At 42.9% G+C, this 18,798-nt stretch overlaps 1 protein-coding gene across 1 annotated transcript; it reads right to left on the bottom strand.

Moving 5' to 3' along the window:
• Positions 1 to 1,386: 1,386 nt before the first annotated feature.
• LOC123756808 (sodium-dependent multivitamin transporter) lies at positions 1,387 to 17,685 on the bottom strand. The gene is made up of 12 exons (XM_045740166.2): positions 17,312 to 17,685; positions 16,224 to 16,354; positions 14,772 to 14,960; positions 12,175 to 12,335; positions 10,989 to 11,129; positions 8,387 to 8,445; positions 7,515 to 7,674; positions 6,751 to 6,869; positions 5,879 to 6,033; positions 5,175 to 5,332; positions 4,911 to 5,023; positions 1,387 to 4,060 (listed from the first exon to the last, which is right to left on the bottom strand). Exons 1-12 carry the CDS (start codon positions 17,541 to 17,543, stop codon positions 3,927 to 3,929), a joined length of 1,752 nt encoding a protein of 583 aa, XP_045596122.2. The 5' UTR covers positions 17,544 to 17,685; the 3' UTR covers positions 1,387 to 3,926.
• Positions 17,686 to 18,798: the final 1,113 nt, after the last annotated feature.

Consider the following 18,798-nt stretch of genomic DNA (forward strand, 5'->3'; position numbering starts at 1 on the left):
TAAAAAAAAAAAAAAACATTAAGGGAATGTATATACACCGAAAAGTGGTTTACCAAGTTTCACGGTGTATATATATATAATATACACACTATACAAAATTGTGTATTCATTTTTAATTTATTGGGTACAAAATCTATATTTTGTTCATTGTACCCACCGTTGCTATAGCTGCTATTAGCAGGCGAGGAGTCACAATAACGTGGCTGAAGAATGTTGACCAGACCACACACTAGAAGGTGAAGGGACGACGACGTTTCGGTCCGTCCTGGACCATTCTCACAATCAACTTGAAAATGGTCCAGGACGGACCGAAACGTCGTCGTCCCTTCACCTTCTAGTGTGTGGTCTGGTCAACGTTCTTTAGCTGCTATTATTTTTGGAGGACATTCTTGACCTCTGTCAACAGCCAATAGACTCCAGCCGTTCGTACTTTACTACCTGTCCATCTTGCCTAAATTATGGAAGTTTAAATTGTATTTATCAATCGGCGTTCAATCCCCGACCGTCCAAGTGGTTGGGCACCATTCCTACCACCCGTCCCATCCCAAATCCTTATCCTGATCCCTTCCATTATAGTCATAATGGTTTGGCGCTTTCCCTTGATAGTTCCATTCAATTCTGACTGTGAGCCGCGTAGCACCCTAAAACTCAAACTGTAATAAATGCCGACTAAATCGCCATAATTGAGGTAAGATGTACTGATTTCGTAAATGGAAACTGAAATGAATGACGGATCCTGGTCCAGGCCTGTTGGGCTCAAGACCTATCAACCTCTGGACAGTTAAGGTCACCACAACACCTTACTGACCAATCAACATGTATACTACAATCTTTAATAGTCCAGGACTAAACGAATTCACTGTATACACCGAGATATAATACACAATGTGTATACATATTCCGTCTCTTCCGTGACGACCTTCTAATCATACGGTACAGACCAAACAGATTACGCAATTGAGCAGTTCACTGAAGAGGTCATTATCAGGAGAAAGCGCCAAGCTACTTCGACTATATAGCACTTGGAAGGGGTTGGGTTAAGGATTTGGGATGGGACGGAGGGGATAGGAATGGTGCCCCAACCACTTGGACGATCGGGGATTGAACTCCGACCTGCATGATCCGAGACCCCTCGCTCTACCATCCAGTCAAATGGGAGTGAATGATCTATATCTGCTATGCTTGTTACAGACAGGTTAGTGTGGATATAGACGGTGAGATATATCTCTCTTCTCTGTATATACACAGAAAGTTAACTATAGACCTCGACCATGCTCGGAACTAAAGTATATTTGCTGGTTGTGTTGTGGTGGCCTTAATAACCCTCCAGAGATCATTGGCCCCCAACACCAAACCCAAGCCAGAGTCATCCGTTTGAAATTGAAATTGAAACTGAAATAAGTTTATTGAGGTAAAATAAACACAGAGGGATGAGGTAGCTCAAGCTATTCTCACCCCGTTAAGTACATCGTGTTAATACATATATAGACACACATCACAAACAATAAACATATTGCCGAACATTCTGAGAGATAAACATATACAATTCCTTCATCCGTTTGTCTCCTAATAAGAGACCAAATAATCCTTTCCTTGGACCTCATACCCTGAAAGACGCAGGAGTCCGGACGATAAGAAGGGGAACAAATCTACAAGGGCCGTGACGAGTGTTCGAACCTACGTCCGAGAGCATCCCAGACGCTGCCTTAATCGACTGCGCTACGACAGTCGATTAAGGCAGCGTCTGGGATACTCTCGAACGTAGATTCGAGCCCTCATCACGGCCCTTGTGGATTTTGTTCATTTGATGCATCACGCTATTGTGATTTCTGTGTGTAATGAGACTTGGACGCGATAAGAATGAACTAAACTACATGAAACATTATTTTAAAATAAGCTGTACAAAATATTACAGAACTAGTTGGTTCTCAGCCTCTTAAGATATTAAGTAGGACAGTGAGAGAGTAATCGTGAATAGCAAGAGACGCGACTCTTAATCGGTGTCAGGTCAATGGTCTTCAAGATTTGACCTTTGTCTGTGGTTGAATAACTAAGTGAATAAATAAGCGGTTTTTTTTCTTAGGGGGATGAATAAGCATAAAGTTATACAAGATAGTTTACAGAGACTTACGTCCTCGTACGGTGAAAATAGCTGCCGGCGTTATTTTTACGGTACTGTGAATGGAAAGTTGTGTAATAGCCCCAATAATTGTAGAGTCATAGCGCTACATGATGGAGGACCTGCTGCATGGGTAACAGCTTCTCCGTATCAACCTACCCTGGCTTTGCGCCCTGGAGAGGCCACTCTAGACCGACAACCAGACCGCAACTCCATAGTCTCCTGAGACTGATGGATGCCTACTACTATTACTACTACTACACAGCTCAACAATGTTGACCAAGGCATGAAGCTTTACTTCAATAAGCTTCTCTCCAGCCAGTGGAGAGAGTGGCAAGAAAAAAAATCACATACGCATATTATTACGTTAAGTTAACTGGCTATGTTCAGTTTATAGTCTGCTTCACCAACCATTAAACACAAAGAGCAGTATTTACACTTCAATGTGAATATGGGGGGAAACAGGAGTCAAGTAAAAAAAGCCAATTAAAAATGAAGTTAAGCAATAAAACACAAATTTAACACTTGCAATACAAGTAACTTTGCACACACCATTTAAAAGACAAAATAAAACAAATACCTAAAATATTAATTTCAACTCAATAACTCAAACACTAACTATAAAATAGCATAAAGTGCTACAATATATATATATATCATTCAATCCCACAACTCTTATAGAACCGCCATTGGTATTTACCACGGGAGACATCTCCCGTCGCGCAGGGTGCAGTCGCACCTCCACAGATCTCCAGTATCATCTTTTGATACTGGTAATGGCTCAAAAGGACCACCACTTACGGGCTATTCATGCCCGTGCCACCTTTTGGGTGGCTTAATCTACATCAATCAATCAATCGGTATTTACCAATACATCAAAGAGACTTCTCTTCCCAGCCGAACATCTTGAGTTGAGTGCCTCAGACCGGCTCGCTTCTGTCTGACAATGACTAGTTTAACCCCCTGTGTGATGGGCATGGGACGCACTACCTTATCGGTGGTTACGTTGTCTGTCAGCGCGAGGGGTAGTTGCTGGAACTCCCCAAACACACGAAAATACACTGTTGTGTTGCTCAATATACTATACATTGGATTATTCAATGCACACCTGGAAAATTTACACAAATTCCTGAATAGCTGTAGAGTTATCGATGACTGTTTTCTGACGAAGATAAGGGTCGGAGCCAGATTCTCGAAACAGTTACGCAAGCACTTACGAACCTGTACATCTTTTCTCAATCTTTGGTGGCTTTGTTTACAATTATTAAACAGTTAATGAGCTCCGAAACACCAGGAGGCTGTTTATAACAATAACAACAGTTAATTGGCAAGTTTTCATGCTTGTAAACTGTTTAATATATGTAACCAAAGCCGTCAAGGATTGAGGAAAGATGTACACGTTCGTAAGTACCTGCGTAACTGCTTCGTAAATCTGGCTCCAGGACTTGATCGAGGTCCAGGACTTGATGAAGGTCCAGGACGGACTGAAATGTCATATCGCTATCTCGTGCATGGGTTGCGATACTAATGTCCAGCCAGGTTGTTATGGCTTGTTCTCTGCAACCATATTTTATAAAGCACCATACTGAGTAAAATAAATCAATAAACTAATAAAATATAATAAAAATAATTCAAAGTATTTTCGCGGGAGCAATAAAAACATTTGGACTGTATCTTACAATGACCTTTAGCACTGCTGTTGTTGTTGTTTTAGGTTCAGCTACTCGGAACAAAAAGATCCAAGTAGCACGGGCTATGGCGAGCCCGTCGTGGATTTACCTAGCACAGGAGCGGGGCTGTAACTCGTTTAGCACTGCGTCGTGACCTTGTTCTCGTAGGCCTGGGCTTCGGTTCTGGCAGCGACGTCTTCTGGATGAGGTAAGGTCCACCTCACCCAAGGATGAACCAGCTTCCTATCCACACGTCGCCCTTCGGACATACCTGAAGGAAGACATCTGCTTGTGAGAGAGACACAAAGACACCCTAACTCACGGACCCTCCGGTATACACTGACTCACGGACCCTCTGGTATACACTGACTCTCACGGACCCTCCGGTACACATTGACTCTCACGGACCCTCCGGTACACACTAACTCTCACGGACCCTCTGGTACACACTAACTCTCACGGACCCTCCGGTACACACTAACTCTCACGGACCCTCCGGTACACACTAACTCTCACGGACCCTCTGGTACACACTGACTCTCACGGACCCTCTGGTACACAATAACTCTCACGGACCCTCCGGCACACACTAACTCTCACGGACCCTCCGGTACACCCTAACTCTCACGGACTCTCCGGTACACACTGACTCTCACGGACCCTCCGGTACACCCTGACTCTCACGGACCCTTTGGTACACCCTAACTCTCACGGACCCTCCGGTACACACTGACTCTCACGGACCCTCCGGTACACACTGACTCTCACGGACCCTCCGGTACACCCTGACTCTCACGGACCCTCCGGTACACACTGACTCTCACGGACCCTCCGGTACACACTGACTCTCACGGACCCTCCGGTACACCCTAACTCTCACAGACATAACCCACTGTCCTAAAAGTACAGTACTTATTGAAGCTGGTTGAACGTATGAAAATGGACTGTTGCTGTAAAGAATGTTCACATTTTGTACCGTTTTCTGTTCGTGGGTCCTCTGGTAGGTTAGGATAAGGCACTTTAGCACAACAGTTTCTCGACTGGGAACGCTCGCGAGAACAAGCTGGAGGATGAGAGGTTAAGAAGTGAAAAGGCATGAGGTAATGAGAGCAGGTACGGACCTGTAGCGAGGCTGACGAGGACGCCTGACACGAGCCCCACCAACAGTCCCAGTGGCCCCAGCTGCGTGTAGGAGAGGCCCAGCACTCGCTCCGGGTACTGCAGCTCCGACACTCTGTAACGGAGAAGAATACAGTGCAGTGGCATCACTCAACCTACGAGTTGCAGGGAATATAGTCTGCACATAAACTTGCAATATATATACATGAAAGACATCCAACTATTCCCGCTGTCAGTACTCAAAATTCTCAACTCTGCCACTATACCTGACGACCGAGGTGTTTGAAGGCAGAGGAAGAGAGATGTCGACCGGACAGTCATCAGTGGAGGTAGGCAGCATCTCCGGTTCAATCCCAATAGCAGTACCGCCGAAGCTGAAGCCCAAGGCCACCCCCGTCCCCACCAGCAGTGCCGTACACGCCCCCTGGCAGTGAATTGTACAGTCAGACGCTTCAGAGTGAGGGAAGACGGACCGCAATGTTAATTGCTATTAAAGTGCAGGAGAGGGAGTAGCTCTGCGGTTTGTTTACCTCGCTATACAATCTCTCTGTATAAAGAAATCATATTAACTTGATGTATCAGTAAGAAAATCAGTAGGTACCGTAAGGAGGATTCGAACCTATGTCCTGGGTACTCACAAGCAGTCGCATTAGACCACTACAACACGACATAGTCAAAAAACAATGCAACCTGGGATTTAGCTGAATCCTCTAGGGGTTTTGAGGCTTCCATGGAAGCCTCAGAACCCTTAGAAGATTAGTTGAATCACAGGTTGCATTGCTTATCGACCATGTCGTGTTGTAGTGGTCTAAGACGTCTGTTTGGGAGTACCCAGAACATAGGTTCGAATCCTCCTCATGGCTACCACTGATTTTCTCATAATCTGTGAGAACAATTGCGCTGGAGTCTGTTCCATACCTCCTACTATAGTCTCTATGGGATAGTAACAACAATGGTGTCGTTTCCATACCTTAGAATTAGTGAAGGGGAGGAAGAGAGCCATGAGGAACACCGCCAGCAGGGGCCCGGCCACGGCAGTGTTGACAGCGATGCCTGCCTGGAGGACTCCGCCCAAGTTCCCCGCCAGGAGGGCGAAGCCCACCGATATTATCCCGTAACCCAGAGCTGAGGAAGGTGCAAGAGCAAGGTCATGGAGATGTTTGGAGGCTGCGGGAGGCGCTACATCTCCCGCACATCATCACACAAACGTGATGTATATATAAACAAAATTTTGGAAGCCAAACAATGGGTGCGAATCCGCGTTATTGGGCTCCCAAGTGCGTATGTCTCAAGCGTCCAGGAATGTTAATATTTGATTTAAACCTTTTCTGATCAAATAACGATTTACTAAAAAACTGAAATATGGTCCATTCCCTGATCAAGTAATTAATCAAAGAAGGCACCAAGCCAGGAAGGCTATGTAGCAATTCTCTGATCAAAAATAGGTGAAAATACATTAATATATAAAAGGAATAGACGTATTAGCTACAGGCAACTGATCTCTTTACTGTAACTCCCTAAACTACAGATAAACTATGCCAGCATCCCACACCAGGCACACGAGAACAATTTCAAAATAATATACAATTCAAAATACATATACAAATAAATACAAAATACAAATTCAATACAAAAACAATATAAAATTCTGTAGAATGACGTCAAAATCCAATTACTATACCGATAATAAAGGATTAAAAATATCCAAATTAAGACAATAAATATAAGCCAATATCCGCAAGACTAAACAAAAGTATATATTAAAAAGGAATTATTAATGCTAAAAATGCTTAATCAATGTTTAAAATGAAATGAAGTTGTTGGAAAGAGCTTGCAACTTACCCAAGAGTTTGGTGAGTAGTGCTTGAGTGGCTTGGTTAAGTTTAGCGAATCTTGGGATTTTAGCGAAGACGTCTTCCCAGGTCACCGCTGCTTGTGAGTTGACGCCGGACGAGATGGTGCTACGGGTGCAGGTCAAAGGTCAAAGTGATGAAGCAGAGTGACATTCGCTCCTAAAATGTTTTGAATTTGGCATATTGTACTGAACACAGGGGGAAGGCTATCTAACCTCCTAAGCCTTCTAACAAAATAGAAAACCCAATCTAACATAATCTAACTCAACCATAAAGTAGTGGCAACCAAATCCATATATTTTGTATCCGTTTAAACGTAAGAGAGGTCGATACAGGTGTGTAGTCGAACCCATAAGCTGACCTCACCAATCTGGTAACATACTGCATGTGTAAAGGAAGAAATGTACATGTTTATCACACAGAATGTTCCGTAATATGTTTCTTGTTTGTGAGGTGAGAATAGCTTGAGCTACCTCATCCCTTTGTGTGTGTATTTATACTTCCTTTGTGTGAATTTTGGAGAGTTAATTTTTCAATTACCCTCGACAGTGAAGAAAAACGTAAGAAACATTGAGAACATTCGTGTTAGAATTATTAATCTTACCCTTTCGGTCATATTCAACAACATATTTATACTTCAATAAACATAGTTGAATTTGACCTGACCTATGCGTGTGTCTCTGAGCGCGACCGAAGCTAGACTTAACCCCAAGTGAGACTGAGAGACACAAGTAAGAGCCCACAGTAGTGCACCTTAAGGTGGCGGAGAAGATGCAGGCGACGAAGAGCCCCGGGAGCCCAGGAGTGGTAGTGAGGCGGTCCATCACGAAGAAGGGAAGGATCTGGTCATTTTTAGTGATGAGACCCGCCGCCAGGGGGTCGCAGCCCTCGTACGTCGCGAATATCACCAGACCTGTGGACCAAAAACTCAGGTTTTTTACAACATTAGAAATGTCTTTCAGGGTTACATAGGCGTTCATGTCCAGTGTGGATGAACATAAGAACATAAGAACAAGGTAACTGTAGAAGGCCTATTGGCCCATGCGAGGCAGCTCCTATTTATAATATAGGAACACTATAGGATGGTGTGGAATGTATGCACATAAGGGAACCTAACATTCAGGATTCGTATAATGTTAGGATAGTGATAAATAGCATCATTATCAGGTAGAATCCAAACCTTCATAACATCCTTTAGTGTGTCTAAACTGAGGAGTCCCAGTAGAGTCAACATACAGTTTGAAACATGGCAATGCAACCTGTCTATCTTGAGGTTATCTTGAGATGATTTCGGGGCATTAGTGTCCCCGCGGCCCGGTCCTCGACCAGGCCTCCACCCCCCAGGAAGCAGCCCGTGACAGCCGACTAACAACCAGGTACCTATTTTACTGCTTGGTAACAGGGGCATAGGGTGAAAGAAACTCTGTCCATTGTTTCTCGCCGGTGCCCGGGATCGAACCCGGGACCACAGGATCACAAGTCCAGTGTGCTGTCCGTTCGAAGGGAGACTAGACTCAACTCATTGAGTTGAGTCTAGATCATAGACTCAACTCAATGTCATCCTATCAAGGAGTAATTTCGTCTTCCACGAAAGTCTGAGGTAACTTCAAGTCACCATTCCTTACCCACGAGCATAGTGAGGGAGATGGTGAGGATGAAGAACGGAATCACCAGGAAGATGGCCCTGAAAACAAGAGATAGAAACATTTTATAAATGTAAAAAAAAATCTATTGTGAATATATTATTTTATTCAATATTTTTATTATCGTAATTAGAGCTTTCTATCGCGTTAATGCATGTATATTTGCTCTCTATATAATATATCCAGCTCCTACTTTGAAATTATTTTTTCATGTCTTGTATTTTTACGTAGTGTATCTTAAATATTTAGACGATTTCCCTGTGTTCAGTCTCCTTCCTTGTATTGAATTATGTCTTTTAGTTACCTTTTTCTGTGTTGAAACAATGAACTCTTGATAATGATATGTTTAATCTGCGAATATGATATGTTCTGATATACCTCAGAACTCTGCAATCTCTTTTAAAGTTGCTATCACTATTGCTCTTTAATTAACTTTGTCAAAGCCTTAACACAAAATGCTCCCATCAGACGGGATTAATCATGTCTAAATGCACACAATACCATTTCAGCTGACTCTGCCATGGCCGTACCAGTTATAGCTTGACCTGTGTAAGCCATAACTTTACCTGTGTAAGCCATAACTTTACCTGTGTCTTGTAAACATGTGTTCAATGTGGTCTTCCATGTGTTGTCTGGCAAGTGGCCAACACACACACACACACACACACACACACACACACACACACACACACACACACACACACACACACACACACACACACACACACACACACATCGGCATAGGGGCCTCGTAGCCTGGTGGATAGCGCGCAGGATTCGTAATTCTGTGGCGCGGGTTCGATTCCCGCACGAGGCAGAAACAAATGGGCAAAGTTTCTTTCACCCTAAGTGCCCCTGTTACCTAGCAGTAAATAGGTACCTGGGAGGTAGTCAGTTGTCACGGGCTGCTTCCTGGGGTGTGTGTGTGTGTGTGGTGTGTGGGGAAAAAAAAAAAAAAAAAAAAAAAAGTAGTTAGTAAACAGTTGATTGACAGTTGAGAGGCGGGCCGAAAGAGCAAAGCTCAACCCCCGCAAAAACACAACTAGTAAACACAACTAGTAAACACACACACACACACACAAGGGGACACAGGTGGAAGCTGAGTACCCAAATGAGCCACAGAGACGTTAGAAAGAACTTTTTCAGTGTCAGAGTAGTTAGCAAATGGAATGCATTAGGAAGTGATGTGGTGGAGGCTGACTCCATTCACAGTTTCAAATGTAGATATGATAGAGCCCAATAGGCTCAGGAATCTGTACACCAGTTGATTGACGGTTGAGAGGCGGGACCAAAGAGCCAGAGCTCAACCCCCGCAAGCACAATTAGGTAAGTACAATTAGGTAAGTACACACACACACACACACACACACACACACACACACACACACACACACACACACACACACACACACACACACACACAAGCAGTCAACATTAAAAGCTGTTTAGAACTGAATGGACCCGTGGTTAGCACAGAGGAGGGAAGATCAGTTTTGTAGAGCGGTCTGATTGGCAGAACGAAAATAAAGAGCAGTAGCGAACGACCTGATTGGCAGAACAAAAATGATGAAGATCGGGTGACGAGCGACCTGATTGGGTGAACAAATTTGCTTAACCCAAACGAACATTTTCTAACATACAACTCACCTCCGCCTTGATTTGTGCGTTGGTAAATGGGAAGGAGAAGCAGAGCGTTACGTTCACCTACCTACCACGCTTGTTACAAGTCAACACGTGGTTATACGTCGTTAGAGCATGCTAGTCGTCGTTAGAGCATGCTAGGGGAGCCGGTCGGCCGAGCGGACAGCACGCTGGACTTGTGATCCTGTGGTCCTGGGTTCGATCCCAGGCGCCGGCGAGAAACAATGGGCAGAGTTTCTTTCACCCTATGCCCCTGTTACCTAGCAGTAAAATAGGTACCTGGGTGTTAGTCAGCTGTCACGGGCTGCTTCCTGGGGGTGGAGGCCTGGTCGAGGACCGGGCCGCGGGGACACTAAAGCCCCGAAATCATCTCAAGATAACCTCAAGATAGTGAACATCTAAGGGGACAAATCCCCAAGGGCCGTGACGAGGGCTCGAACCTACGATCCGTGGTAGGTCAAGTTGATTTCCCGGTTGCAATTCTTTTTACCATGTCGTAGCTCAGTCGATTAAGGCAGCGTCTGGGATGCTCTCGAACGTAAGTTCGAACCCTCGTCACGGCCCTTGTGGATTTGTTCATTTGATGCATCACGCTATTGTGATTTCTGTGTGAAATCTAAGCGTATACGCCAAGGAAATCTCTCATCGGCATACTGCAGAACTGTGTCAATTGGCATGTAGCTTGTTGTTGTTTAAGATTCACTACTTGGAACAAAAAGTTCCTAGTAGCACGGGCTATGGTGAGCCCGTAGAACGGAGCCGTGTGCAGTATCGACAAGCAGTCACCTACTGAAAACTTGACAATTAGAGAAAACGCAGATGTTTCATATTTAACCCAAAATGACATGTAGTTTCAAAAATATGATGGATATTTAAAATATTATATTACAGTATGTACTGTAATGTAACCCCCTGTTACATGTACTCACATGAAGGTACTCACATATAGGCCTGGGAGAGGGACTTGATACTGACGTAACGCTGAATGGCTGTCTGTGTACACGAGTACTGGGACAACTGGCCCACCAGTGCTCCCACTACTAAGTTGGCGACGGTGTGTCGCTCTAGTGGCTCGAATCCGTACCTGTAAAGTGATGAACTGGTGAGTCAGTGTACCTGGGAGGGGAAGGGGGGGGGTGAACAGTGGGTCAGTGTACCTGGGGGGGGGGGTGAACGGTGTTTGGTCATGAGCAGTGGAGTATATCTGAGTGTATGTGTGTGTATGGGGTGTTTGTTTATGTACGTGAGGGTGAGTAGTGTGTATATATATATATATATATATATATATATATATATATATATATATATATATATATATATATATATATATATATATATATATATATATGTCGTACCTAGTAGCCAGAACGCACTTCTCGGCCTACTATGCAAGGCCCGATTTGCCTAATAAGCCAAGTTTTCCTGAATTATTATATTTTCTCATTTTTTTTTCTTATGAGATGATAAAGCTACCCATTTCATTATGTATGAGGTCAATATTTTTTTATTGGAGTTAAAATTAACGTAGATATATGACCAAACCTAACCAACCCTACCTAACCTAACCTAACCTATCTTTTTAGGTTAGGTTAGGTTAGGTAGCCGAAAAAGTTAGGTTAGGTTTGGTTAGGTAGGTTAGGTAGTCGAAAAACAATTAATTCATGAAAACTTGGCTTATTTGGCAAATCGGGCCTTGTATAGTAGGCTGAGAAGTGCGTTCTGGCTACTAGGTACGACATATATATATATATATATATATATATATATATATATATATATATATATATATATATATATATATATATATATATATAAATAATATAAATCAATGACACATATAACTTCTAAATCTAAAACTATATCTAGATTATACAACACGTAATTATAGCCATTACGTGTTTTCTGTTATTAATGTATTTTAGAAAGTAAACAATGTATTGTAAATTTGATTAGACTCAATTATAGAAATACATATACTTACTACATATATTTTTAATTTGAATTTGATAATAATCTACACATTGTTCATGAGAAATCATGAATCATGAGAAAATTCACGAGAAAATCATGAGGAATTCATCTAATCATGAGACAATTAGCATATCCGCTCCCAAGAGCCAGCGACGTACGTCAAGATTTGGGCTCCGGTCCGGTTGTTGGTGACGCCCAGCTCCCAGACCTTGCCGATGCCTCCCAGGTCGATGGTGCCCTTGATGATGATGGCCATGAGGCCGAAGATGATGAAGTAGAGCTGCAAGACGTCCGTCCACACCACCGCCTTCAGCCCGCCCTGAGGAAGGTCAAAGGGCCTCTTCACCTTCCGTCTCACACTCAAGTGGTTTCCACGGAAAGAAAGGTGGAAATTCAGAGCCCAAAAATTGGAAATTCAAAGTGGAAATTCAGAGTCCAAAATTTGGAAATTCAAGGTGGAAATTCAGAGTCCAAAAATTGGAAATTCAAGGTGGAAATTCAGAGTCCAAAATTTGGAAATTCAAGGTGGAAATTCAGAGTCCAAAAATTGGAAATTCAAGGTGGAAATTCAGAGTCCAAAATTTGGAAATTCAAGGTGGAAATTCAGAGTCCAAAAATTGGAAATTCAAGAAGGAAATTCAGAGTCCAAAAATTGGTTAAGCGTTTGGCCTTCGTCGTGTGTTTGTTGCTGCTTGTTTGGGGTGACTGGTGAACTACTTAATTACACACACCCCTGCGGCGTAGTGATAGTTAGATACGAGAGCACGCAATATTTCATCTTAACCAGCTTGCCTTCTTAGAACCCGGCCTCAGGCCAAGTCCATTCCATCCAGCGGTCGACCCCATAGACGCATTTATAAATTTTAACATTCTTTTCATTCAAAACAGGATTTTTTCTCAAATATAAATTAATATTATTATATATTGGCATATTGTGCATATTTAGGCACTGGTTAGATTAGGTGTTTAGGTTCTGTTGGCGATTATTTGTATTTGTAGTACGTGGGTGAAGCATTTATAGCGTTGTGGTTCGAACAAAAGTCGTCAGTGAAGCACTTGTTTCGGAAATGTTCGAACGTCAGCAGTTGTGCGTCGTGTGTATACTGATTTTCATTCATAAACAGTGGGGTTTGGCGGGTGCATGGAATGGACTTGGGGGCCATTTGTTTATGAGGACGGGCTGCTTCTTAAACAAAGACCAAATGCCGTTAATCCAGCCGCTGAACATGGCATTTGTGAATGAAAAACACATTACACACGACTCACAATGGATTACGAACAAACTTTCCTCGAACACTGCTTCGATCACTGTTCGAATCACATCTCTGTCACCCTGAACACCTAACCTAATCCTCACCTAACTCAGCACAAAATTTTAATTTAATAATATTTATTTACATTTGATAAAATATAGATTGTAAATACACAATACGATAACATTTGTGAATGGGTTCGGGCGCTTTTTGGCTGAGCATTGTCTGAGAACGGGTTGAACATAATGTTTCGGTTCATTTAGTCCGAAAACAGAACAAAAATGATTAAATATAGCTAAAACGTGCGCTCGCGTGCAGCGTTGCCAGTCGTCAGTTTGTTTACATATTTACATAGTTACCATCTAATCTGATGAAAATTAAAGGAACTAATTTAACCATACCTGACAAGGACTAGTTCAGATAAGGTAATTGTGAGGAGTAAGTGTTCAACTATTATGACTATGTTGCACTTGCAAGAGATATGAGGACCAGGAGCTGGGATATGAGGACAAGGAGCTGGGATATGAGGACAAGGAGCTGGGATATGAGGACAAAGAGCTGGGATATGAGGACAAAGAGCTGGGATATGAGGACAAGGAGCTGAGATGTGAGGACAAGGAGCTAATATATGAGGACAAGGAGTTGGGATGTGAGGACATGGAGCTGGGGTATGAGGACAAGGAGCTGGGATGTGAGGACAAGGAGCTGGGATATGAGGACAAGGAGCTGGGATATTAGGACAAGGAGCTGGAATATGAGGACAAGGAGCTGGGATATGAGGACAAGGAGCTGGGGTATGAGGACAAAGAGCTGGGGTATGAGGACAAGGAGCTGGGATATGAGGACAAAGAGCTGGGGTATGAGGTTATCTTGAGGTTATCTTGAGATGATTTCGGGGCTTTTAGTGTCCCCGCGGCCCGGTGCTCGACCAGGCCTCCACCCCCAGGAAGCAGCCCGTGACAGCTGACTAAGACCCAGGTACCTATTTTACTGCTAGGTAACAGGGGCATAGGGTGAAAGAAACTCTGCCCATTGTTTCTCGCCGGCGCCTGGGATCGAACCCAGGACCACAGGATCACAAGTCCAGCGTGCTGTCCGCTCGGCCAACCAGCTCCCTTGGAGCTGGGATATGAGGACAAGGAACTGATATATGAGGACAAGGAGTTGGTATATGAGGACAAGGATCTGATATATGAGGACAAGGAGCTGGTATATGAGGACAAGGATCTGGGATATGAGGACAAGGAGCTGAAATATGAGGACAAGGAGCTGGGATATGAGAACAAGGAGCTGGGATATGAGGACAAGGAACTGGGATATGAGGACAAGAAGCTGGGATATGTTACCATATGCAAATGTTACTAACAGATACCAATATTCCAGAGCCTTAAGTGTCATTCATAGCCAGAAAAGCTTAGTCCTTGGAGGTCTAAACTTGAACTCCCTCAGTACGAGTCGCGAGAGACAATGATTCTCTCAAGCGGCCACTGGTCTAAACTCACGAAGGAGGTGTATGCGGAGGCGATGATGCCGACGGTGAAGACGGAGACCCAGAGGGAGAAGTTGGTGACGGAGGCCAGGGCGAGGGCCGGGGCGTAGATAGATACGGACTGGTACAGCAACATCTGGAGCACGAACATGCCCCCAGCCACGCTCCTCACCCAGCGAGAGGCGTACCGCAGCTCCAAGTACTGTGGACAAAAACATCCCGCTATCATTCACAACACACAGGAGTATATTGACCCATCCACACACTAGAAGTCTCCGTGGTATAGTGGTAAGACACTCGCCTGGCGTTCCGCGAGCGCTATGTCATGGGTTCGTATCCTGGCCGGGGAGGATTTACTGGGCGCAATTCCTTAACTGTAGCCTCTGTTTAACGCCACAGTAAAATGTGTACTTGGATGAAAAAACGATTCTTCGCGGCAGGGGATCGTATTCCAGGGACCTGCCCGAAACGCTACGCGTACTAGTGGCTCTACAAGAATGTAACAACTCTTGTATATATCTCAAAAAAAAAAAATGAAGGGACGACGACGATTCGGTCCGTCTTGGATCATTCTCAAGTCGATTTTGATTCATCGCCAGCACACAGGAGTAAACAAAGCCTAAGAGTGCCTACAAATTTCAGCTGGTACTCGCTAGTGATCTCAATTAATCCCAATACAAACTCCTACGCATCGTGATTTGTGTTACGAATTAATGCCAATTCTTGCAGAATGTATTAGACCTGCGCTTCGTGGTACGCTCCTCAGTGGGGCCCAGTCTTTGAGAGTGAGCAACAGCGGGACAGAAGGCAACCCACCACCTCCCTATGTTACCTTCTTTATGTTCTATGTTTATGTCTATATTTTTCTATATGTTTTATGTCTATATGTTTTAGACAACTAATTATATCGAGCTAAAGCGTATGTTTTGCATATTAAATAAATTTCACTAATGGTTTATTTATAGGTTTTTTATAAATAAATCTTATAGGTTTACACATTAATATCAATATGCAAATCTCAACTAATGTATTATGTAATTGTAGTATAATTTGACCTGACTTTTAACAGTTCCATTTTGTACAAAATGTTGCTTTTATTTGTGTGTGTAATGTTTACATTAACCTGAAGACAACACTTGCATGGAGATGTCAAGTAAAAAAAAAGTTATAATAATTTGTTAATAAACGACATATTAATTGTGAATTAAAATTACACAAGTTCGCAGTTTTAACAATATTAAAAAAAATCTGTAAAACACACAAACACACACACACACATTATATATATATATATATATATATATATATATATATATATATATATATATATATATATATATATATATATATATATATATATATATATATATACCCTGGAACAACACCATGGTATCTGGCATCAATCCACCCCTTTGATCCACCCCATACAAGATGCAAACTACAACAGCTTGGGTTATAAGGTTACCTCGTAGGCTGAAGTCAACTTGAGCTCGTAGAAGAAAGGCATGAAGATGAAGGCTGCCGGGATCAAGGCGACCTGACCCGCACAGATGACCCACCATTGGACGCCATGGTAATAGGCTTCAGACGGACCCCCTGAACCACCAGGAGATATAAGGCGTTAGACACCTTGTCTAACACCTTGACAAGGTGTCTAACACCTTGACAAGGTGTTAGACAAGGTGTCTAACCTTGTCTAACACCTTGACAACCTTGTCAAGGTGTTGGACAAGTAGTTGGGTAACCTGGATACATGCACACGCGCACACATTAAAAAGAATTAGATATTAAAAATAATTTTTTCACTGTCAAGGTAGTTAACAGGTGGAATGCATTAAGTAGTATTGTGGTGGAGGCTGATCCATACACAGTTTCAAATGTAGATATGATAGAGCCCAATAGGCTCAGGAACCTGTACAACAGTTGATTGACAGTTGAGAGGCGGGACCAAAGACCAGAGCTCAACCCCCCGCAAGCACAACTAGGTGAGTACCCACACTCACACACTATCTACCAACAGAACAAGGGGACATGGGTGGAAACTTGAAACTCAGGAAAGCCCTAGATATGTTAAAAATATTTTCATTTAGCGTGAGAGTAGTATGGGAAATGGAATGACCTAAAGGAGCAGGTTGTGGATGGAAACCTTTCATAATTTTAAAAATAGATATGATAGGGAGTCATTGCTTTAAACAACCTGAAGCTAGAAAGGGTCCAAGAGCTAATGCTCGATCCTGCAGCCACAAATAGGTGAGTACTAACAGGCGAATACACACACACACACACACCTTGAAACTAGGTAAGTACATGCACACACACACACACACACACACACACACACACACACACACACACACACACACACACACACACACACACACACACACACACACACACACACACACACACACACTAGAAGCACAAGCTATATCCCTGAAACACAAGAGTACAGCTAAACACTGTAATGTGAGACCATCACCAAGGATCTCCTATCTCACTCACTCACTCACTCACTCACTCACTACTCACTCCCTCACTCACTCACTCACTCACCAAGAACGTGGATGCCGGAGATGTAGGAGGCAAAGAGGGACATGGAGACCGGGAAGAACGAGAGGCTGCGTCCTCCAAGAAGAAACTCATCGTTCGCCTTGTGCCGACCCTGAACGGCGTAGTAGATGCCAATGGCCATTGAGGCCACCAACATGCCGATAAATACGAGGTAGTCTTGCCACACGAACAACCCGGTCTCCTGCTCTGACCAGTCGTAAATTGGCGGCAACATTTTCGTGAATATATATATATATATATATTTGAGTTTCTTTTGACTCTGTTAATTGGTCGTGACTGGTAGCAAAAGTCGAGTAACTCTGGCTGTGTTAGTCCGTTTGTATATATGCAAAGTGAAGCATTCTCCGGACGCTTGTGTATCTGTTATAGATGAAAGAAAATATGTTAAAATAGATATTCAGGGCAAATTATATCGACAAATAATAGATGTGTTCGGTAATGGGATAAACTATTAAATTTATGTTATTCGCAATACTTAAGAAAAACTGTGTTGGTTGCTTCAGGAAGACAAAGACACTATTGCAGCGTATTAGACTGTCTACAGCGCCTTTGAATGATTCGAAAAGCATCTAATTTGAAGTAGATTTGCCTAACCGAGAGGCTGAAGGCGCAGTAAGCTATTGTGGTTGGCTTAATAACCCTCACGCCAGGTCGATAGACTTTAAATCCAGGTCGATAGATTTTAAATCCAACTCTTCAATTGAGATCCAACTTGCAATATTGCTCAAAAGTTTCGTGCCCCGAACAATAGAACGAATATAGAGGAAGAGTATGCACAGATGGGAAACTAAGTTAGCACCAGGGTAACTAAGTTAGCACCAGGGTAACTAAGTTAGCACCAGGGTAACTAAGTTAGCACCAGGGTAACTAAGTTAGCACCAGGGTAACGAAGTTAGCACCAGGGTAACTAAGTTAGCACCAGGGTAACTAAGTTAGCACCAGGGTAACTAAGTTAGCACCAGGGTAACTAAGTTAGCACCAGGGTAACTAAGTTAGCACCAGGGTACCTAAGTTAGTACCAGGCATTAGGAAAGTCTTTCATGAAAAACAGCTAAAGAAATTGACTTAATTTACATTCCCTAAAAGTGCGTAGCGCAGGAGAGACATAAGTCAAAAGTAAAATAGATGAAAGTGTTTAAGAAGAGAGGTGAAACCGGCGATTTAAAAGTATCATCTCAAGTTAAACCGCTAAACAATGCATTTACATTAAATAAATCTAGATAGCACAAATAAATAGGTCAACAAAAAATGAATCAGGAATGATGTTACAGATCTGTGTAACAAGTCAACTACAGAGATCAAATCCCACTGAAAGATTAAAAGCATCATATGAATAAGTATTAAGGTGTGTGTAATTAGATGAAAGGAACATAACAGAGGGGACACAAATATGGCCATTAATATATGAACATAAAATGGAATATGAAGGAGAGTGTCTGAAAACACCTAGAGCATTTTCATTCTACTTT

Source organism: Procambarus clarkii, chromosome 26, assembly GCF_040958095.1.
Source record: "Procambarus clarkii isolate CNS0578487 chromosome 26, FALCON_Pclarkii_2.0, whole genome shotgun sequence".
Classification (NCBI taxonomy): Eukaryota; Metazoa; Arthropoda; class Malacostraca; order Decapoda; family Cambaridae; genus Procambarus; species Procambarus clarkii.